Consider the following 22,883-nt stretch of genomic DNA (forward strand, 5'->3'; position numbering starts at 1 on the left):
CAGACGCGCAGGATGGACGGCGGTGACGGGCCGTGCCCCAGAAAGGGCATTTCCAGCAGCGCTGACGGGCGCTAACTGCAAACCCTCTGCTCGGGTGCGCTGCTGGAAAGGGCTCTGCAAAATTAATGCCCGTTTCCCCATTTATATTCGCTTCCCTTTTCACGCCTCAACCTGGGCAACCCACAGAGACCGAGTGGAAAAGGTTCTGAAAACAAAAGTGGCTGGAACCGAGACTCCAACCGAGCTGGGTTTTCACCGAGGCGGGTTGCAAACGTGATGGAAGCGGAGCAGCCCAGGGCTTCCCCGCGCCCTCCTGCGCTGCCCAGACCCGGGGCAGAAGCGGAGGCTGCACCACCGGGGAGCTCCGGCTCCTGCTCCGCTTCCAGCCCCCCCAAAATGAAGGGCAGGGTGGTCACCGGGGGCTGAGCTCTGCGGGCCCATGGCAGGGAAGGACGAAACCCTCCTCTCCTGCCACCGCTTCCCCCTTTCAGGGCGGCTGCTGCCAGCTGCAGGTGGGCACCCCCTAAACAGCTGCTTTTTGAGGCACATCTGGAAGCGGGCACAGCCCCGTCCCTGCGCACCCGGGGCGGGCTGGGGGTGCTGGGGCAGGCCCGGGGCACCGCAGCCACCTTCCGATCAGCCCCAAACCCTGCGGAGGCTGATGGGTGGGCGGCGTGGGTTCAATGCCGGGGGGAATTAGCAGGGTTAATTAATGAAGTCGGGGGGAGAAGGCCGCCAGCACCGGCCTGCAGCCGGGCCCCTGCCCGGGCCGGGTGACAAGGGCCGGGGCGTGGAGCCCGGGAGCGGGGCTTGCCAGGGCGGGGGCGCCCGGAGCCGCCCGGGCCCTGAGGGGCCGGCTCTGCCCGGCGCCGCCCGGTGCCGCAGGCCGGGACTGGCCGGGGCTGGGGCGGCGGGGCCGGGCCCGGGAGGCCCGTGCGGGTGCTGCCCCCTTCCCTCCGGCCCGGCGCACCGCACCGCCGGCCCCGCCCGGCCCCGCGGACCCCGGGCGGAGCGGAGCGCCCGCCCCATGACGTCACCCACACCCATGACGTCACCCCGCCCCATGACGTCACCCCCGCCCAGCCGCCGTTTCCGGTGGCGGGGTGGAAGGGGAGGGGGGCGGAACGTAGCGCCGTCGCCGGGGCGACGCGGCGGGTGACGTATTGTCCCCGCGACCCTCCCCGGAAGCGGGCGGCGCGGCGCTGATTGCGTCACAGGGGGGGCGGTGGCTGGACGGGCCCGGGGCGCCGCCATGGAGAGCGCGAGCCAGGGTAGGGCTGTGCTGCGACCCCCGGGGACGGGCCCGCGCCTCCGGTCGCGTTGGGGCGGGGGGGCTTGGGGACGGGGCGGCCGTGAGGGGGGAGACGGCCCGGGCAGGGGGGGGGGGGCTGCCGGGAGGGGAGAGGTGGCCCTGGGGGCTGCCGGGCGGGTGGGCCCCTGCGGGGGATGCGGTTCCAGGGCCCCGTGGGGGGCACTGGCGGCTCGTCGTCGTCGTTCCCCCCCGCCTCACTCCGCTCCCCGGGGGTCGTGTCCCCCCCCCCCGCCTTACCCCACTCCCCGGGGATCGTGTCCCCCCCCCACCTCACCCCGCTCCCCGGGGATCGTGTCCCCCCCCCCACCTCACCCTACTCCCTGGGGGTCGTCCCCCCCCGCCCCCGCCTCGCTCCGCTCCCCGGGGGTCGTGTGTCCCCCCTCGCGGGTGTTCGGCAGCTGGTGCTGGGCAGAGGACCCCTTTCCGCGGAGCAGCGCCCGGTGCTCCGGTCCCTTCCCACAGATGCTCACGGAGGAAACTCCACCGCCGGTTTCTCTTCCCCTTTCCGCCTGCCCCTGCCGTCCCCTCTCCCCTCCGCCGGCCCAGGTTTGCATGACGCGCTCGGCTTGCTGGCTGCTCACTCCGCCTGCCCTCTGCTCCTTGTCTGTGGCAGATATCAACCTTAACTCTCCCAACAAAGGGCTGCTCTCGGGGGCCATGACAGATGTTCCCGTGGATAGCGCGGCTGCGGCCAGGACCTGCGCGCCCGAGGGCCTGACTCTTGCTGAAGAGGAGGAGTTGAGAGCCGAGCTGGCCAAGGTAACGGGGTGTTTGTCAGCGGGGCCGCGGTTGTGTCCTGCTGGGAAGGAACAAGCAGGAGCCACAGGAGCAGGACTTGAGTTGTGTTTTTTCTTTTTTAATTTTGCACTGGTATTACCTTTGGATCTCTCAGCTAATTGTTAAAATGCACAAAGCTGGCAAATACTTCAAACGCTGCGGTATGTTACGTGCTCTTTCCCAGAACGACTTTAGAGCTCTAAGGAAATAAGTGGCTTTTGATGCTGTGAGCTTAATCTAGGCTTTAGCTCCATTTGAAGCAAGAAAGCACTTCAGGCAAGTGGTATGCAAAAGAAACTCATTTTTCCTTAGGAAGCTGAAACAATGGAGCACTTACGCTTTCTTTTTCTACCTTTTTCTCTTAAATATTTATTGCACTTTATAGGCAACTATTTTTAGTGCCTGTATGCTCTTGAAGAGCTGAAACTTTGTAATGTAATATCCTAAATTTTGGGCACCTTTTGGGGTTTAAAGGTCAGTTTATAATTTCTGTCTGAAATGTAGCTGAAGAGAATTGCAGCTGTCCTCCTGTAGTCCTTTCTTTTGAGAATCTCATGATTCTTTAACTTGCAAGTTTTAGCAAGGGAGGACTTTGCTGCTCTGGGTGGTTGCGCAGATCTTGGTGAGCTGCAGTTAAAGTAGAAATGAACCCTCTCTGCCTGGAAACAACTCTGGAGTACTTTGAAAATGTTGTAAGAAAGATCTCTGAGGAAAAACTCTTTGCTTTGATGACATCAGAGGAAAAGAATCATAAGATAAAAATCAGCTGCCAAACCTTATTAACTAAAGTTTCTATCTACTGTTGAAATTACAATGCTAGGAATGAGTTCTGTTAATCTTGGTGCCATTAAGTCGCCAGTACAGTGACTTGTATAGATGTTTTTTTCCCAGTTGAAGTCTGCTCTGTAGACCTCCCATTCCAGCGCCGTTGATGTTCAGTTGAATTGTTCTGTGTGTACCTGACGTTCCTACCAATTCTTTAAATCCATGTTAATGAAATCTTGCTCGTTTTGAGGGAGGCAGAAAGTTGGCTTAATTTTCAGAATTTTACTGAACTGTGATTTAAGACAAACCTCTGCCTCTCTCTAAGGTTGAGGAAGAAATTGGTACTCTCCGGCAAGTTCTGGCTGCTAAAGAGAGGCACTGTGGCGAGCTGAAGAGGAAGCTGGGTTTGACTCCCTTGGATGGGTTAAAGCAAAACCTGTCTAAAAGCTGGCACGACGTCCAAGTCTCCAACGCGTAAGTGTTGCTTGTGATGCACGTTTATTTCAATATGACTCTCTAGTAATTATTTCCCAGCAGCATATTCCAGGGCTCTGCCAAGTGGCCGGAGGCTTTTGCTCTGGTGGGTATGTAGAATAAAAGGCACTTAAAAAAAAATTCATTGCTCTTATGTGTCAGTGTAAACAGAACTTTCCTATCCGTGATTGGGATAGGATAAATTGTTGCTGGATGCTCTTTCTCATGATGTTAGAGATCTAGATTGCTGCTGAATGGTTCAGTTGGCCCATTTCTGCCCATTCTTTGAGACGCAGGCAGCTGCCACCTTGTGCTGAACTCGGGCTCAAAGAGAAGTGCAATAAGTTTCAAAGCTCTACTGCATAGTGCTGGTTCAGAAGCTATTTCCTGAGTCACCCAGCTTGAATTAAAAAGCCTGCACTTCCAAGGAAAAAAATCTGTGATATTAGTGTGCATTACACATAGTCATCTCTGCCTGAAGGAGATCTGAAATTTGACTGTTCCTGAACAGCCGTTAAGGGCACGGTCACTGCAGTGCCAAAAGGAGAGCCACAGAGGTAAGTGTGACCCAGCAGTTGTGCCTGGATGTAAAGGGCTCTCAGTACCTGTAGAGATGTTGTCCAGTCTAAAAGGTCTCGTGTAACTTAACTGGAATTTGGAGTTACTGACAGTGCTACTGCAGAGCAGGTCGTGGGGCTGTTCATCTGGCTGTTTATTCTTTCCCTTTTTCCTTGTCATCCCTCCTACACCCCTGCCCCATTTCTGTTATTCCTTTGTAACTGAAATCTGTGTCATTGTCTTCTAAAAAATGAATATTCAAGTTATATTCATTAACACTTTCTGTTTCTAGTTATGTGAAAACATCTGAGAAACTTGGAGAGTGGAATGACAAAGTGACACAGTCTGACTTGTGAGTGCCTCGGGCTCCTCAGCAACACCTTGCTCCTCGCTGTGTTCCCTGATTTGTGCTGCTACTTGTTCTCCTGGGCATCAGGGGCTGACTGGGAGCTGGAGGCATGGTGAAGTGGGACTGTTATTAGCAGTGTGCCTGGCTTCCAGCTATAAGCATCCCTCAGTTGCAGAGGAGATGAGTAAATGTTACTGCTATCATCTCATGGTCTTGCTATTGCAGAAGAAAAATTCCAATCAGTTACCAGACCACATTTTATAAAAAAAAAAGGCAGAAAATCAACCAAGATTTCCTTTTAGCTGGTCATTGGTAGGTTAGTCTGTTGTAATCAGATGTCTGATTAGTGAGCCTCTATCTTTGCTGTGAAACTATTTCTCTTCTCATCATCACATGTGGTAGGAATCAGTTTGATTGTTGCCTTTCTGTGTGGCCACAGGGGAGAGCAGATGCCTGACGGCATTTACCTGTAGCTGGAAATAGGGGCTGTGCAGATGCAAATATGTTTATTAGCTTTTGAAAGCTGCCCCGCAGTGGCTCTTCTGCACTGATGTACGTGGACCTTTGTGATGATGTCAACACTAGAAAGCCAGGAATTTTAGCCTTTGCAGTATATTCAAGCAAGTGGCAAATGTGGACAAAGAGCATCTGGCCATTTTTGTCTCTAGAATATATTATTTAATTATATTAGATCTCCATTTGTATTAGACATGAATCATTTTAATTCCTGCTGCATAGCTGAACGTAAGGGAGACACTGAATGTTTGCTGTACTGAAGATTCTCTCCCTTCTACATCTTGTGTTGAAGGAGATGATTAATTAGTTAAGAGGAAAGTGTGGATTGGGAGCATCCCATCAGTAGGCGAGATGGCACTGGTCTAATTGGGGAGAGTTACGCTTGTGAGTGACGTGAGCTGCCTGCGATGTGTCACCTCTGAGCGCCTCTGCGTGTTGTCTGAGCTGATTGCAGACCCTTTCTGTAGTACTAGTGTTTGTTCTGTACCTCCAGTGTTAATTCTCACAGCCCCTCAGGTGCTGTTTTGTATGTAGGCAAACATGATTTGTAAAGATTAGAAAATGAAACGAAGTTTAACGGTTTTCCAGATCATGCTATATTGGTAAAACGTAACTGCTCTGTGCTTTTAGTATATAGCCGCCACACAGTATGCAGGAAGGGAGCAGAAGATGCAGAATCTTTCAATTCCTGACACCTTCTGAACTGCAGGCTTTGTTTCCTTGTGCTCAGCATTTGAATGTGCTTAAATAAGGAAGAAACTGGGGCTTAGGTGTCTTCCTGCCTCTCAAACAGCAGCTCTTTTCCTTCTGACAGAAATAAAACCTGTTATACCACAAGTGCAAAGAGACGCTAATAATGTGGAAAGTGTCAAAAGAAGCATCTGTCCTGAATCTTGGCACCGTATCTAACCTCCATTGTGTTTGTAGATATCTTTCAGCCAGCACCACACTGGAGGACTGGAATGAAAAATTAACTCAATCAGAAGCGTGAGTGTCTTTAACCATCAGCATTAACAAATGCTTTCGTGACAGTTTGCTGCCACTAATGTTCTGTGCCCCTGCTCACAGTCCTCTGCTTTGACTAGATCTATTTAAACGTTTCTCTTTTCTAGCTTTCGCTTTTTTAACCCAATAAATGCCTCTTCTGGGAGAGGGAGCATTTCCTAGGTCAGTATTTGAATGATTTCATTGTGGTCCAAGTGATACTCTTCAGATGCCTGCCTCTCTCAGAGGAAAACTGGCTGAAGCCACTGGGTAGCTGAGTCCTGTGTGCCACACAGTATACCTTCAGCTGACAAGCTGTGGAATAGCCAGACTCACCTCTTCTTCTTACCCTCAACATGCTCCACAGGGAGCAGGAGCTTTGCTTTGTGCCGTGGTACCTGATGAGAACAGATAGAGCTGTAGTGTCCAAGGCAGCGGCTTGGTCATGTTGGGGCCCCAAATGGACTTGCACAGCTTAAACCTCACAGCTGTTAACACTCCAGTTGTTGGCTGCAAAGGTCTCTTAGCCGTGTTTTTATTAAATGCCTGGAATTAAGTTCTCATCTGGACTAAATTATAGAAGCTTATTATGGCAGTTGGCCTTTGTCCTTCTTGCTGCATCTTTCCCACAGTATGTAGGGGAATCCTTTACAGGGATGTGGTGGGAGCAGGCAGGCAGGTCATGGTTTCCTGAGCTGATTTAAACCATGGTAAGGTGAGTCTTAGGTCAGCCAGCCTTTCCTCTTCTCTGGAGTGGGTATGAAATTCAGTCCTTTGAGCTGCCTTGTTCCTGGCAGTGTGTGTGAATAGAAGGTTTTCTTTGTAAGACGGGTGAAAGATGAGCAGCGATAAAAAGTAGATCAGAAAAACCTTTAAAGCGTGCAGATTTTACTTTCAATGCTCCACGTGTGTTTTCTAGGTTAAGATGATGTGAATTGTCACTATTCCACTTGCTAAATAGAACGACCTTGGGTTTTATGCTTGCTGACAGTGGGACTGGCTCCAGCGGTGTTTAATCAGCGTTCCTCCCTGGGCGTGCCTGCTAGAACAGAAAACTTCTCGTTATATCTGTTTCCTTGTACTTAATAAGCGCCAGAAATGTGGCGGAAGCGTGCTTTTGTGGAGCACTTAAGGCCTGAATAGCTGTGGCACGCTAGTTTTCCAGCTTGCTTTGGCACTAGGCAGAATGACAATTCATGCTAGCAAGGTAGATGCTGATTAAAAAAGCAAGATGCCAGCAACGTTTCAGAAAAACAGAATTTCTACTTCCTTTGTCTAAAGCTCAGTAAATGCGAGGAGTCAAGTTCAAGAAATCCAAGGATGAGGTTTTATTTATGTAAATTATGTTGTGGGTTTGTTACACAAACGCATCCTCTTCCCTGTCTTGAGCTTCTCTGCATTATAACTAACAAGCATCCTGACTGGGTGCCCTGATGGTGCTTTTGTGCGCTGCTGAATTTCCTGGTAGTGGCCATTCCTGGCCACGGACTTGCCCTCTGCAAACACTATATAGAGAGGACAGAAATCAGCCCAGTCTGTCCCTAACTCCAGTTTCACTGTAACCTCGACACAAGATGACTTAGATGGTTTCTGTACTTAGCCAGACAGCACAATGGTGATTGCTGGATGAGAGCAAGTGAGAGGAAGCTGGTATTAATGGATAAAGGAGGATTTGAGGGTGCGGGTCTGGCTCCTCCCTGTCAGGAGGTATAGGAGAGGGGTGCAATGAAATGATTGAATGCCACAGGATGAGCACCACAGGGCAGGGGTCATTTCTGCAGCTCCTGCTGTAGCAAATTGCCTGCTAGTAGAGCAAGGTATTAATCAGAGCTCATATTTATTAATCCCAGATTTGGATTATTCTGTTGTGCTTTGTACTGGTGCTAGGCAAAGAAAGTGAGTGTGAATTTAAAGTCATGGTAGACCTGGCCATGTCACTTGCAGGAGAGTGGTTGCAACTTCTGGGTCAGGGCTGGGCACAGATAAATTGCATTAAAATCTTGTATAACTTGATCCCTGGTTGTCACAGATGCAATTCCACATGTGTGTCTGATGGCAGTTCTGGGTTAAAGAACTTCTCATCTCAGCTGCACTTTCCCAGCTCTGCCTCCTGTGTTGCAGCCGTGGAGGTGTGCGCGTGTGAGCTGTGGATGCAGGACTGTGCTGGGGATCTGAGCTGGCTGCTGCTGTCTCTTTTGTTCTTCCAAGTTTATATTTCAGCTGGATCGTTTCCTTGATCTAGACCCCTGTGTCAGCACAAACAGTTGTTCTGGCATCAGGAAGGAGCACACTCAGGCAGCAGGAGCAGCACTTGAGTGCTAGAGCTTCAGTTATCTTAAGAACACTGCTGTCCAGTGTGGAAAACACAGTTGGAAAAATCTCTTGCCTTTATCTGCTGGAGCCAGACATAATACCTGGGGGTTTGCAGTGTGTACAAGGCGTGATGGCATCATTTGAGTCTGTAAACCGTTCCTCTCATCGCTGCTCTGGTGCTCAACGCTGATCACCAAGAGCTGAGTGCGAAGCAGATGCAGAGTCAGCGCAACGTCCTTCAGTGAGCACGAGGTCTTCGATGTTTCTGTGAGGCAGCTGTGAATCAAATCCCATGACAGGACTCAGTCAGCCAGGGAGGAGCCTGACTGCTGAAGGCAGGGACTGAGATCCTCCTCTTCCAAAGCAGCTTTGGCCCTAGGCTTCAAAGCTGAGGCGGTTTTGTCCTGTTCTGCGTAAGTCTCGTGTACATTCTTGATTCAGAAATACTTGGCTGTGGCCTTAAACAAACAAAAAAACCCCCAACAAACCAACACGTTGTGATTGGTATTGCTGGAATCCAGTTCAGGTGCTGTGGTGCTGTGTCCCACACTTCTCTCTGGAGAGAATGGGATGTACGTAAGTCTGCTTCTGGCCTGGGGAGCTGAGGCACAAGAGAGAACGTCAGGCTGTTCCCGAGGCCCTTCTCCTAAATATCCTCGTCAGGCAAAAAAGTAATCTCAAGCTGAAATATTTGGAATAAGAAAACTTGGCTTAAATTGTTGAACTTATTTTCCAGCCTGAGTCTTTTTTTTTTTAATATAATTTGGAGAATGCCATAAATCTAGATGTTAATCACCAACAGTGGAATAGCTTAGAGAGGATGAGTTAATGAAAGTGGCTCAAAGAGTCATTGTTCCTGAGATTAGTCACATCTCAAGGAAACTGTCTGCTCCAGCTCTGGTATAATCTCAAATGTAATCAGCTGATAAATACAAGCTGTCAGACTTCTTATGTGTTGTGGTTAATGGTAACTGATAGGAAACTTCTCTACCAATTTATTTCTAAACTGCAAGTTGTAGAGATAATGCCGATTCCTCCATTTCTTTTCTGTACAGTGATGTTAGTCTTGCCTCTTTCCCCCATAACCTAACACTACAACAAACGCTATAACTTCTTCAAGGCTGCAAGTATATTAGGGAATAGGTTCGTAGACCTATTTTTTTCAAGGAGACCAGAAGATAATTGTAGAGCAAATAGGATACGATGTCATGGTGTTAGAGTTTCCACATGGAAAATTGGGTTGTGGTTTTTTTTTCCCTCAAATGTTTGTCAGATTTAAGAACGTATGGTCCAAGTGGTAAAGTGAGTGTATTGAAAGGTTACTCTTACACTTGCTGCCTTCTTAAAACTTCCAGTCTTTGAATATATGCAAGATTGGAAGGAGTTCTTTCAGTGGAGTCAGTGCAGCTCAGTAACCTAGCTTCTTTCCTTTAATATGGGTTCCTTTTTCAAAATGGGGGGCGGGAGATGCTTCTTGCTTTCAGATCCTACCTGTTAGTTCAATTTATGATGTTTTTTTTCTATTTAGTTATAAGAAGACCCAAGAAACCCTTTCCCAGGCAGGACAGAAGACTTCAGCAGCCCTTTCCAATGTAGGTTCTGTTATCAGCAGGAAACTTGGTGACATGAGGTAAGATTTCTCTTTTGCACTCTGGTGCTTTCATCTTGGTTTCAAACAGTAACGAGACTTTAGACAATAACTAGGCTTTTTCCCATTTTTCTGTGTAGTTGGCAGCACATTGCTGTTTATGGGCTACCTTCTTCTGTGTGGCCCTGTACATCATAGTTTAGGGCAGACAAAACACTTATTAAAGACTTGTTGATGGGATGAAACCTGTTCTAAGGCATTTAAGTTTGATTTGGCTTGGGAGCACCGACAGAACGTTTTTAGCAGCCTTCCCTCTTTCGCTGTCATATCATTTCACTGCTGCTTTTACATCCTATGTCAGAAACTAGTATTACAGTTTACCTTTTCCATTTGTTACTGGATTATGGAGGTGTGTTTTCTCTCTCAGGATTAGAAAGGGGTCATCACTCCTGTGCTCTGTCATGCTGTAAAATGGGGCAAAGTCTGTATGCTGCATTTCATGCAGTTTCAAGCCCTGCGTGTCAGCTTTCCATGGAGAAGGGCACTATGCCTTCCAGGCACAGTTGTGTCATGTTGATGGGAAGATACGAATTGATTCAGAAGATCATGACAACATTAAAAACTACTTCTTGTGGTTGGTGGTTATCCAGATTCCTTAAGCAGGTGACCACTGAAGTAATTGCAAATTTAAACCTCTCTGAACTGGGAAGTGGAGGGCTGGTTCCCTTGGTTGCTGGCAGAGGTTCTTGCTCTGTGAGTTTCTCAGCTGTACAAAGTTCAAGGTTAGAACTGGTGATTTACCTGATCTTCAGAAATTTAAGCCAAAGATTGCGTCCCCATTAATGGTGATGTCCAAGTTTTTCATGCAGAATACCTTGATGATGTTTTTCTTGGAATTGAGAGCTGATTCTGAACATACAACCTCTCTAGGTTACTGAGGAAGTATTCTGAGAGCTTGTATTTAACGTGATGTATCAGACCTTGGATTGAATGGGTAGCTGTTGTTCTTTGTAGGGAATTTCCTATTCCACTGTGGCTGGGAGTATCCAAGTGGTAAGAACTTGTTGGCCTCTGATCACGTAGTACTGATTTATTCTAGTTCTGTCCTCAGTGAGTTATTTACTGTGTTCCTGGAGGGTAATTTTTGGTGTTTTCAGTAGCTCACTTCTCTGAATTTGGCAGAGGACTAGCTGGCTTCCTACCCTTCCTACCCTTTCCGGTATTCAAGTTTTAACTGCTCTTTCCTGGAAGCTACCTAGTCTACTGGAAGAAGAGATTTAGATGTAATCACAGTAGGTTACGGATACTGGCACAAGATGTGGTGGTAACACATTTTGCTAAACTGCTAAGTGAAGTAAATTTGGTGCCTGACTTCTGCAGTCTGGTCAGGCTGTTGTGGCAAAGGGATGGGAGCTGTGCTTTTCGGACCAAATGGGGACCTCCTGAACCAGTGTTGCCACCAGAAGGAGCAGTTTTGACAGGCGTGGTCCTGCCTGTTGTCTTTTGGTTGGGAGAATCCAGCTCACCATGCAGCTGCAGCAATGTTTGTGCCATCCCAGGAGCAGATGATGGAGAGAGGGGATGCCTGGCCAGGTGAAGAGTGTGCCTGTTACTCCTGGTGACAGAGCTGGCCTGACATAGTCATAGTGACAACTGGCTGTGTGGGCAGCTGGCCAACAAACAAGTCAGACCTTTGCAGCAATGGTATTGCTGGTATTGCTCAGCGTTAATCACCTTTTTATAGCTGATACCTTGGGTGATGTATTACGAAATAGAGGCAGCTTCTGTCTTATAACTGGGGCATCCCTGACAGAGTTATTTCAGCAGGATTTGCTTTGTACATGTGGCCCTGTGGAGGAACACAGTAATGATTTTTTTTTTAAGACTTTCAGTTTTTCTGTGTGTCTACAAACAGACTTCTGTCTGCTGTGCTGCATTCAAGTCTCGATATCTCTGATTCTGAATAAGGTTTAACTCTGAGCATAAGCTTCTGTGGGAACTGTCCCACTTTCTACCCTTGCCAGGTGAAACTGAATGGTGTTCTGATACGTGATCAGAGCTGAGGAGGAGTGAAGCCTGTTATGTTGTTGTGATCACTTCTCTGACCGAGTGGGGATGATCTCTGTTCCCAGAGAATCTCTGGTACAGGCGTTGGAGCCTACACTGCGCCCTCCGTTACTGTACTTTCTTTTTTTCCTCTTACACTACAAATTCACTTGTAAAGCAGGTTTATTTTCCATCCCTGGAAGTGTTGAGATAACAGAAGGGATTTCCTTGTTTAGTCAGCCTTCACCGGTTGATAAATGCAAGGAAGGCACAAACGCCTCCGACGCCCAGGCGTAGCCGTAACGCCATTAAAATGCTCGGACCAAAATGCTCTGAAATAATGTGTCCCTGGGTTAAATCTTGTAGGGTTGCTGTATTCAGGTCAAAATAATTGTTCTAGGTGTGGATTGTGAAGGAGACATTGTGAAGTTAGTGCGGTAACTGTGTGCTAACATTATTAATGCTGTAGCTCTATTAGCTTGCCTTGAGGGGAGAAAATGTAGCTTAATTAGTGGGTGGGATTTTTTCAAATCTTGGCCAATTCGGCTTTTTCTGTTATCTCCACTTACAGTTAAAAAGTAAATTGGCTTTTAGATGTTCGGTTCCTGCATTTTACTGATCCCAGTGAACTGCAGAATTGAGAGTGTTTTCTTTTTGTTGATCATAGCTTGCTCCGTGGGTTTGTATCCCCCAGTACACTTCATGTTGTCTGATGAAGTTTGCTGCTGTATGTAATACTACAGGCAAATTCATTATGAAATGTTAGCCCGAGCCCCAAAGGTGCCTGCAAATTCCTGAATTTATGTAAACTTTACACCCTTATGAAAGGAGGAAAAGGGTTACTGCCAGGTCCAGGCCAAGGTACTGAACAAACGAACCAGCGCTTGTGGTATTGCATACAGAGTAGCACAGTGCATGGACATGTTACCTGTGTTCTCCTTTAAGCAAGAGTAAGTAGAAAGTTAATTTATTTCCCATGCAAAGACAGCATTTCAAGGAGTCTACCCTGCCAAAGAGGTGACTTGGATGCATGGCAAAATGAAACCACAAAGCCTAACGTCTTCGCTCTGGCTGTAAGGAAAAGCCCTTGTACTCCTTGCCAAGTACTTCAGATCCAACTTGCCATGACTGCTTCCTGCTGCACAGAAAAGAATTATATTTAAGCAGAATAAAACATTGCTTCTGGTAGGAGAAGCCCCTTTAGAGCATCCTGGTAATCTTATTAGTAGAGGTAGGAAACCTCGGTCTGTTGTTTCAGACTCCCGAGATGCTCCTGCATTGCAAAATCACATGTGGGAATCTGGTAACCTAGTGGGGAATAGTTCGCCTTGAAACCTAAAAACAGGCAACCAAGTTGTGGGGTAAACATGATACCTTTTATCCAGCTCCTCTTATCTTTATTATGGCTGAGACGTGTTTGTTCTCTGAGCTGGAACTTTGAGAGCTGCAGGCTTGGCAAGATAACGTGCAGGTATCCGTTGCAGGTTCCTGTTACAGAAGTTCTCAACCAGAAATCCTGGCAGTGCTGTCTCTGTATGAGAGATCACGGGGGGAAATGGGGCACGGAGGCATCTTTACCAAATTAGCTCACGCTTGGTAAAACTCTCAGTTTAGGAAAACATGCTCTAAAAAAAAAAAATAATCACATGAAAGCAATGGAAAGGGGTAGGTAAAATGTTTTGGTTTTTTGTTGTTGTTGCACACCCACCCCTTTCCCTCCCCAGCACCCTGCCTCTAAGTTGCTGTAGGTGCTGTTAGTGTCCTCTGGAAAACCTCTTAGCTTGGCTTATTCGAGTTAATGAAAAGCAATTGTTTTTTGCTTGCTTCTGCAATTCACGTTGAGAGGCTTCCTCCTGGGTGGTTGGCTTTGCTGTCCCATGACCGTGTCCCTGCTTAGCTGCCCTGCATTTACTGTTTAGATCTGCACAAGTGTCTCACTGTTGCTTCCCTTCTCTCTCTGCTGCCCGTGGCTTCTCCCAGGGCTCACCCCTTCTCGCATTCCTTTAGGTAAGATACTCTTCAAGGCTACTAAAAGAGCGTTTGTTTCTGTGCCAGGCGTTAAAGGGGAAGCCCACACTTTTGACACAGATTGAGAAACCTACCACAAACCAATGCCCTGTAACTGACTTTTGTGTCACAGTTGCAGTTAAATACTCGTGTTTACTGTCCTGTGTCTGGAAAACTAAGTTCTGAGCTGTGGCTGTTAAATAAGGGGAGAGAGGGCTGGTGCTTACCGCTTCGGTTGTCCGCAGCCGCCTGTGTGTGGGCAGTAAGTGCTTAACAACCAGGGGCACGCTGCCTTTGCGTGGTATCTGTCTAAAATTGTCATTTAACTTTTTCTTCCTTATTCTAAATGCTTCCGAGTAGCAGCTACTCCATCCGCCACTCGATAAGTATGCCAGCCATGAGGTAACGTAGCAAAGAGCTGTGGCTCCTGAGCGGGGTCGGTGGGAGAGCTGACTCCGTCGTTACTGGGTTTTTGGTGCTGACTTGTACTACTGGTTCCCCTCTTAAGCAGAAGGGAGTATGGGGCAACCGTGTCCTGCAGTTTGAGTAATGCAGAGTGTTTTTTTTTTACACAATCTCTTTTTATGGTTATTAGCACCTGTGCTGTTCTTGGACTCATCACAGTGTCGCAACTGTACCAAAGTCTAATTGAAATTCGCAGCGTTCAGAGGTCCCTGAAGGGCAGGGATTACAGTCCTCCTCTCACAGCATACGGCGTGGCCATTGCTAATGCTGAGCTCAATCCTAACCTGAACCCTCTGTCTCCAGCCTGGAAGCTCAGCGCCCTTCTCAGCGTGCCCTTGTGCTGCATTAGGTGGTGAGCTCCTTGCAGGAGAAACGACTGCCAGGGCTGGACGAGGCCCACAGAAGCCCTCCTCTGTTCATACTCGTTCCAGATCGCTGGAGGTTATTTTATGGGCGCAGATGTAAAGCAATTCTTTGGAACAAAAATAACAAGAGATGAGGCAGTCGTCTCCCAGTGCTCCCGCAGCCCAGCCCAGGGAGAGCAGCTCTGGATGAATAATTGCCCACAGAGCACTCCCCTGGAATCGTTCTCCAGCAAAGAACCTTGTTAGGTTGTCAAACAGTTGACCTGGTTTTCTTTGCTAGAAATGTGAAATCCTCTGATTAATTTATTACACTGTGGTTTTTATGAGCATTTCCTGATGCAAATGATCACTCCTGTAGTAATAAAACTGCCCGTAGGTACAGGCCCATGGCCCTTCCCCTTCCTGCCCGCGGGATATAACATGGGGAACTGAAGCCTTTGTTTTAAACCCTTTTCAGCTTTTCCTTTCCATTATTTAAGACCAGCATGCTTTTAGTTGGAAGCCTTGTAAAACTAAGAGCTAGTTTCTTCCCTACTTCTCGTGCGTTGATTCCCTAGTGAACTGGGACTTGTTTCCCTCATCGTTTTACCTTGAGCCATTGAGAGGACTGCATGTGGTATAAATGTTTTCCTTCAGCGTTTCTATGTGGTGGGGTGTGGGGTGCCTGAGAGATTTGTGCCTAAGGCTGTGACGAGCTGGATGTGTTTGAGGTGCTGCTGCCACTGCATGGGAATGGCTGGAGAGCCCAGTCATGCTATGGGATTTGATTTGGTTAAGAACCAACTTGTCATGACTTGTTCTTTTTTTTTTTTTTTTCCCCCCTCTCCTTTCTTCAAGGAACTCTGCAACCTTCAAGTCATTAGAAGATAGAGTTGGGACCATAAAGGTAACAAATCTTCTTTGTCTTGTAAACATTCGTGTGAAGTCTTATGCAGAAACTTCGATTTCTGCAGTGTTTTTCTGGTAGACTAGTAGCCAGGCAGATGGCCTCTCAGGTATGTGAGGTCTGTGCTACAGTAGGTGACCTTGACAAGGGGGAGTTGACTTGGTATTCTCAGTGCTGGCTGCTTGTTGTGCTAACTCTCTTCTCTCCTTTCAGTCCAGAGTGGTGGGCAGCAGGGAAAATAGCATTGACAGCCTGCACTCCCCCTCGGGAGCTGGAGACAAGTCTCCACAAGACAACACTCCTTTCTAGACCTGTGATGTGGCTTTGCATGGCTGTGCTCAACTGGAAGAGCGAGCCCCCTCCCTCCCAGATCTTCACAACGGCACCAACATCCTCATCCATGAAGGGGCTGAGAGCCAGTCTGGAGAGATCCATCGTTCATTCATAGACACTGCTGCTGGATCTAAGTCAAATAAAGAGAATGCAAAGTTTTGTACACAAATAATATTTTACACTAAAGTTTGTAGATAAAATGTATCACCGCTGTCCTTTTGGGAGAGCGTGTAAGATGGAGTTTCCTTAAAGTAGCTCAGAAATGCCACTGGTAGAGATAAAAACAGTTTTCCCTGGTCTGACATAACTTGGAACAGATGCATCGCCCGGAGCAGCGTGAGGAGGGCAGTTACTGGAGAAGCTGAGTGCATGGGCATCTTAGCTTCAGCTTCTGGCTACATCTTCCTTTCAGGGCATGCCACGCAGCTACTTGGTGAGCTCCCAGGCTTCTCCCGTTACTGTTTTCTCTGGCTCTTGTTGGAGTTGTCTGGTAAAGGGGGTGAACAGTTGGGTTTTTTTCTGGGCTCCCAAAAGGGAAACTTCACTTAGCAGCTGCCTCGTTGTTACACTAATGCTTTAGCTTTAACAAAACTAAAAATCTTTATTTTTAAATGCAATGGACTTTAAAGAAATAAAGCTTAAAATAAAAAAAAAGAAGCTTTGGCATCATATTAGGGAAATGCTCCCTTGGACTCTGAATTGCAAGCCTTACATCCGTTTACGCTTTACTCGTTTATGATTTCTCTAGAGAAGACGGTCAGGGTTCTAAAGCTGGATGTTGAGCACTGGAGTTTTGCATCATACAGTAGCAGCATGCTTCTAAGCCAGTTCTTGTGTTAAATTTGATGCACTCCATTTCTTGAGCGTATGAAACATGCTTCTCCCTTCTCTGTTTATGCCTTTGTTCTTGGAGGAGGAATTTCTGAAGGCTGCTAGCAACAGGGCCAGAGGAAGGAGGCCACAGCTGTCCCTGGCACTACGGACACTGTGTCAGAGGGACTCTGCTCTCTGTGGGCTCCTCCATCGGGTACATCTGATGGTGACTGGATGGGTTTGTCAGTCAAAAGCCCTAATCTTGGTTTACAAAACTGGCAGAAATTCACGGAGCTTGACCAGTTCCCCCAAGGGCTGGATGTTCTGCTCTTCTGATGCCCAACTTCATTGCTCAGGAGCTGCAAAATTCTGAGTTTTCTTCTAGAGGCCTGATCTTATTCTAGGCAAGGTGCCTGCACATAGAAATACCCAGAGCGAGCAATTCTGTGCCTTAGAGGCAAAGCGGGACTTACTCAGGTCTTTAGACTTGCTTATGTACGTATCTGGGTAGTTTTAGTGGCTTATCACCCTGGAGGGACTGAACCATCTCTCACCCTTCTTTAGAGAAACAAGTTTTGACCCTTACCTGCTGATGAATCTCCATTTCCCCCAGCCCTGCTCCCTCTGCAGCCCTGGGGACACAGGATGACACAGTGGAAGGCAGATGTGCCGGGCAGGAGGTGCAGTGCAGAGTGTCATTGACTGGCGCTCCTTGTTTGACTGAAACGGGCCTGACGGTGAAACGGGGACTGCTGGAGCTTGGGTATTGAACTGTTTATAAATAAATAGTGAGGAAACTTGTCAATAAAGCATTCCTTTGGGAGAAAAGGGGGTGAATGTTCTTGTCTTGGTCTATCAATACTGAAGTCTGCTCTTGGGTGTGGGTTATGAACTTGCTCGTGGCGTGGGGCCGCAGCTGCGGTGGTAACCTTGGCAGTGGGGGCCGAGGCTGGAGAAACTCCTAATGGGGAAAAGCGGTTGCTGTGGTGCTGGATGGGATTTACGGTGATACCTCAGGGAATCGGCCTCTGGGAAGCACTGGCACTGATTTAAACAGCGTGGTGCAGGGGGAGCAGAGACCCGTCAGAGTTGGGGTCACCGCGGGCGGCAACAGAGCCAGCAACCAAAACCACGTCTCCTCTTTCCTGCTCCTCTGGTTTTACCACGATTTTCCTTTTCTTTCCTCATTGCTGGGCCTTCTCTGACCGCTCCTGTGTCTTGGGGATGGTCCACGCTGAGCAGACGTTATCGACTGGGGACGCCGTAGCTGACAAGCAGCTTTTCCCATGGCAGTGCCCCCCGTGCTGCCGCCTCCCGGGATGATGCTCGTTTCTCCCCGCACATCCCGGAGCACCAGTACCGGAGCGGGGCTGGGGACGGGGACACGGCAGCTGCTGGAGGAAGCCGGGGCTGGCGTGAGGAGAGGGTGCGGGTGCGTTATTACCAGCGATGACTCTGTTGGCAAATGGGCTTCATCATCGTTCATTTCTTTAAAATGTGACTCAGAGGCAGCAGACGGGAAAGGCCGTCAGAGCCGTGCCGGGAGGTCACAGGCCAGCGGGGCCGTGTCGGGGCGCTGGGAGGGATGGTTGGGGTGAGCTGCCAGGCCCGGGCAGCGTTCCCGCACCGGCACCGGGGTCACTCGCTCTGGGACACGCTGGACGGGGTCAGTCAGGCCTTCACCCACCAGTGGGAAACTGCAGCGTTCCCCAGGGAGCGCCAGGAAACTTGAGCAACTGGGAAAAACCCTGAGCTTAAAAACCCCCGTTTTCCTCTAATTGTAAATGCTCCTTTGCTCAGTAAAAGGCACCAGCTCAGCACCGCGCTCCTGGGGCGGCCTGCGTGGGGACAGGGCGGTGGCAGCGTGGGTGCAGCACCCTGCTGCAGCCCCCAGCCCCATTGCAGCCCCCAGCCCCATTGCAGCCCCCAGCCCCACCGCAGCCCGCAGCCCCACCGCAGCTCTCAGTCCAGCCCCATTGCTGCTCCAGGCGTGAACTGCGGTGGACGGAAACTCTTTGTATCGCTCCCTGGTGGTCTAGTGGTTAGGATTCGGCGCTCTCACCGCCGCGGCCCGGGTTCGATTCCCGGTCAGGGAAAGGCTTATTTCTTTTTCCCCGCACTCTGCCCGCTTTTCGCCCCCCTCACCAAGCCCCCGCTCCGTGCGCACACGCGCCCCGCGCACACTCGCCCCGCGCTGCGGACGCCCGCCCGCGCCCCGCGCACACTCGCCCCGCGCTGCGGACGCCCGCCCGCGCCCCGCGGGGGTGGGAGCGCTGCGTGCGCGCAGGCGCGGTGCGCTGGCCCCGCCCCTGCCCGCCGTCGGCGTCGCCGGGTCCCGCTCGGTGTCTGGTGGCGGTAGCGCCTGAGGTAACGTCGCCGCGACCGGGGACCGCTGGACGGCGGGAGGAGCCCGCCCGCACCGTGGGGCCGGGGCTGCCCGGCCCCCGCCCGCCCGCGGGGCGCAGGTGAGCGCGGCGGCGGGGCTGGGCCTCGCCGGGCCCGGCCCGCGGGTGGAGGCCAAGATGGAGCTGGTGCTACTGGCGGGGGGGGGGCTGTGAGGGGAACGGGGCGGGCGGGAGGAGGCCGGGGGCGTTTTGGGGTGGGGGGGATGTTCCCGCCCGCATCTGCCCGCATCTGCCCGCATCTGCCCGGCCCGGGTGGCACCGCTGGCGCGGGGCTCTGCGGAGCAGCCCTGCCTGGCAGGGCGCCGTGTCCCCCTCCCCGGGAAGCTCCTGCCCGGTGGCGGGGGGGGGGGGGCTGTGGAAATCCCGGCTCCCCCCTTGCGCCACATGCGCATTCCGCCGCGGCGGCCGGGGGGGGCCGGTCCGCTGCCGCCGGGGCTGGGGGCGCTGAGGAGAAACCCCCGACCAAAAGGGCCTGGGAAGGTGAATTGTAAATGAAAGTCATTTGCGTGGGGTGTGAGCCGTGATTCACCGCGCTGGGCTTTCGCTGGAGGGGCCGGGGGTGATCTCTGCTTCCCCTTTCCTTACATTGTTCTGCTTAATTTTTTTAAAAAAAAATCTAATTTCCCAACCGCTCGGGTTATTATGTGCTTAATGAATGACGTATTAGCGACGGGAAGTAAATCCAGCCTTTATAACGAGAAACTTGCAAAGGCAGCATAATTCTATTTATTTGTGCCCTGTCTTCTGGTTCTCCAATTAAGAATTCCGGTCAGGTCATTGTGGTGATACGGAACGCAACGGGACAGAACAGAAACCGCGAATTCACTGATAACGCCGCGCTCTTGCTTTTATGCTTTATCAATATCTGGCTGTTACACACACAGTGAGACAAAGCCGTTGACTTTATTACCGGAGTATATTACACTGGCGGAGCCGTTTCTCCCTCGGAGAGCAAGGTGAAAGCCATCCGTGTGACACAGAAAGGATAAGCCAAATGTTTGTATCTTTTTTTTTTTCAGGTTTGTTTTCATTGGGGTATTAATTTTCGTGTGCTCGGAGGCGTTGCTGTAGAGCTGTGTGTGCTTAATGTTCTCTCTCCTGCTGTAAAGCTTAAAAAAAACGGCATAAATTTGGTACATCATCGTACACCGGTATGAAATAACGTAATTCTAGCTGACGTCTGCCTGGTGTTGTCGTGCTGGCTCGTCTTAAGGAAACGGAAATGTTGTGTGTGTGTTTAAATGCCGTATTAGTTTGCTGCTATTGAAGCAAAAACTTGCAGGCCGCGCTCACCCAGTGGCTGTGTCACCCATTTCGTTGGGTAAATTGAGCTATCGGAAGCATGCAGAGCTGAAGGGATTTCCTTCTGAAATGCGTCAGGACTGCACCTATTTAAAATCTTCAGTGGTAGCAGCCACCTTTAAGTGGAATTTATTCTTTTGCCCACAGTTGCAGTAGAGGCATTTTCAAGTTTTAAGGTATCTGTTGGTTTCGGGCCGCTTAGGATTAGCGTTTGCATTTTTGTTTGCTTTTGCTAGAGTCCTAATCTAATTTTGTAGAGTCCTAATCTAAGAGATCCTGAGAAATAGATGCCAAATTTGTTTGCATTAATGAATTAGCTCTAATAATTCAAGTACACCGAGCTCTGGGAGGGAGAAAAGAGGCAAAGCAAAAGCTGGAGTCGAAGAGAAATTGACTTTAAGATATAGAGTGTAGGATGAAAAGAAGTTTAATTTTATTGAGCTGCTTCCTGTGGTTTTCTCGCGGAGCTCTAAGGGCTCTGGGGAAGCTTGTCATGATGCTGGCTGTGCAGAATCTGCTCTGTGCATAACGCCGAGTTTGGAGAGGAGATTTTCAAACAGCTTTTTATAAGCATAAATAAATGCTTCTTTCCCTCCCTCCTGTATTTCATCCTAGTGCTTGTCCACGCTATTTAAATGAAAGGGGAGATGCTGCAACGTGGTCATTTTCCTCCTCAATTTTTGATGTCTTCTGTTGGTAAATTCCAGGCTGTAGGTTCAAAGTGCTGGTGAAACCAAAGCAGAGATTTCCCAACTTCCCAGGGTAGCTGTGTGCTATATTTAACCATCTGTTATCAGTGAGTGTCTGAAAAAAGCAATGTTTTTGTAGTATGTTTTGTCTCATAAGACCTTCTATCCATGTTGTTTATTCCCAAGAAGTTTAAACACTTTCAGTCTTTCCTAAATGCCAAGCAATCCTCCGCCTGGTCAGCTGGGCGTTGGTGTGCCTTGGTTTGTAGCTCCTTTGCAGTAAGTTGATGTGGTTTTGTGGCTGAGGTGACACAGTCACCGGCCTGACTTCAGTTGTGAAGCTCTCCAAGATGGTTGGAGCCTGCTGGAGACTTGTTTTGGAGCAGAGGATCAGAGCAGGGGTTGAAATACAACCGTGATGTGGACAAGCTTTTCTTACCGTGCTGTATGAAGGCATCCATCAAGTCAGCGGTGGTGTCTGGATCTTCACACTCTGGAAAAAACTGAGTGGTACCAGAATCCGATTTAGGAACCTACCAGTGTGAACGCTGATTTGGAGACTTTGGGTCTAATCTGCAGGTGATGCTGTCAGGGAGATGGTAGTTGTCAGAAATGTTGTTGTTAATCATGATATTTCTTCGCTGTGTGAGCTTCAAGAAGGACTTTTGTCTGTGTTTAAGCATTTTGATGGTGAATACTAACAGAAGCCTAACTGGATTACTTAAGAAATAGGTTAAATGTAAAAAGTTGCTGATACAACTCTTTTTTATTTTATTTTATTATTTCAGTTGCTGGAATATCCTCTCTGGGGAAGTGGGCATGAGTTAAGAATGGGAGGTGGTTCTGCAAATCCTGTCTGTTGCATGACTTGATTTATAATAACAGTACTGCAACTGGCCTGTGATAATTGCTGTATTTCCCTCTTTTGACCAGTTTGCCCGTGTTTTCTCTTTTTAAAGTATCGTTAATGTTAATAACCAGATCAAAATATTTTTTCTGTATGTTTGGGAAGGGAAGGGTGGCAGAACTTTTCTGCAAAGCTTATCCATAGGACTGAGCACTCCAGTATCCTCCCCAGAGTGTGCAAAATGGCATCTGCCAGCATTTTCACTGCTCTCCCTCCTGCCAAACACACAAGCACGGGGATTAATTTAAGGTAATTTTAATACAGTCACTGATTTCCTTCGCAGTTTGATCTCGAGCCATGCAAGTCCTCTTTGTTGGGCTTTGCTGGTTGCAGTTCCAGCTCCGGGCTCTGCCGCAGCTCCTCTCACGGCCTCTCCTTCTCCAGCTTTACCTGCCTGGGTAGGAAGCGAGGCAGCGCTAGCGAGGGATTGCCTCTGCCTGGGAAGATGTGGCTCATCTGTCGCTTCCACTAGTCAGAGGAAAAGACGTTTTCCCGGAGCGGTGTGTGTGGCTTGGCCGGTCGCTCGGTTTCCGCGCGGTGACCCCCAGCTTGTGAGCAGATGGCACGGAGGGCTGCGGTGGGGCCAGTCCGCGGGCTCAGGAAATGGCTGTGTGGCCACCTGTGCCCTAAGACAGATGGGTCATGGCGAAGTGCAGAGGGATGAGGAACACGGCTAATGCTGAGGACCAGAGCGAAGTGTTGTGCTATTTTTTTTTTAACGTGAAAAAGTTGTTTTCCTTGTGCTGCTGTAGTTGAAGTAATTTGAATTGAGCAATATCGGTTTAGAAGTGTCCATGTAAATATTTTTTTGCATATGTAACCCTCTAGCTACCTGTCCTGGCCATCAAAGCTCTTCCACACATTGAGGATGATTTGGTGACTGTCTGGACATTCGTGAAAGGAAAGACATGGAGGACTAAAAGGGAGGTTGAGAAGCGATCTTGTTGCCCCTGCTCAGCATATGCTGTCTCTCAAGAGCTGTTTGTGAATTCTTATCATTATTTTAATGTATTTTTTATTCTTATGGTT

At 49.3% G+C, this 22,883-nt stretch overlaps 2 protein-coding genes and 1 non-coding gene across 10 annotated transcripts in view; all 3 read left to right on the forward strand.

Annotated features, from left to right (window-relative positions):
• The first annotated feature begins 1,174 nt into the window (after positions 1 to 1,174).
• Positions 1,175 to 17,379, forward strand: TPD52L2 (TPD52 like 2). Of its 7 annotated transcripts, XM_068416412.1 has the most exons (9): positions 1,175 to 1,271; positions 1,926 to 2,071; positions 3,180 to 3,328; positions 4,179 to 4,238; positions 9,577 to 9,678; positions 13,663 to 13,689; positions 14,050 to 14,091; positions 15,357 to 15,405; positions 15,619 to 17,379. In XM_068416412.1, exons 1-9 carry the CDS (start codon positions 1,253 to 1,255, stop codon positions 15,712 to 15,714), a joined length of 690 nt encoding a protein of 229 aa, XP_068272513.1. In that variant the 5' UTR covers positions 1,175 to 1,252; the 3' UTR covers positions 15,715 to 17,379. The 7 variants fall into 7 exon arrangements, with proteins under 7 accessions (XP_068272513.1, XP_068272514.1, XP_068272511.1 ...); XM_068416413.1 differs by lacking the exon at positions 4,179 to 4,238; XM_068416407.1 differs by lacking the exon at positions 14,050 to 14,091 and having other exon boundaries at positions 1,176 to 1,271.
• Positions 17,380 to 18,575: 1,196 nt separating this feature from the next.
• On the forward strand, positions 18,576 to 18,647 carry TRNAE-CUC (transfer RNA glutamic acid (anticodon CUC)). Its single transcript has one exon. It is a non-coding gene; the product is annotated as a tRNA-Glu (tRNA).
• A 242-nt stretch (positions 18,648 to 18,889) lies between these two features.
• The window catches only part of DNAJC5 (DnaJ heat shock protein family (Hsp40) member C5), a 31,061-nt gene continuing 27,067 nt past the window's right edge, over positions 18,890 to 22,883 (forward strand). For both annotated transcript variants that reach the window (XM_068416415.1, XM_068416416.1), the window contains exon 1: positions 18,890 to 19,016. The gene's annotated coding sequence lies outside the window, so the exon portion shown is untranslated. The remainder of the gene's footprint in view (positions 19,017 to 22,883) is intronic.

This window comes from Nyctibius grandis, chromosome 19 (assembly GCF_013368605.1).
Source record: "Nyctibius grandis isolate bNycGra1 chromosome 19, bNycGra1.pri, whole genome shotgun sequence".
NCBI lineage: Eukaryota > Metazoa > Chordata > Aves > Nyctibiiformes > Nyctibiidae > Nyctibius > Nyctibius grandis.

Excerpts from the sequence above, each read along its gene's own strand:
- TPD52L2 (XM_068416412.1), top strand. Across the intron at positions 2,072-3,179 it reads TGAGAGCCGAGCTGGCCAAG|GTTGAGGAAGAAATTGGTAC; the intron begins GTAACGGGGTGT and ends CCTCTCTCTAAG. Across the intron at positions 14,092-15,356 it reads ATAAGTATGCCAGCCATGAG|GAACTCTGCAACCTTCAAGT; the intron begins GTAACGTAGCAA and ends CCTTTCTTCAAG.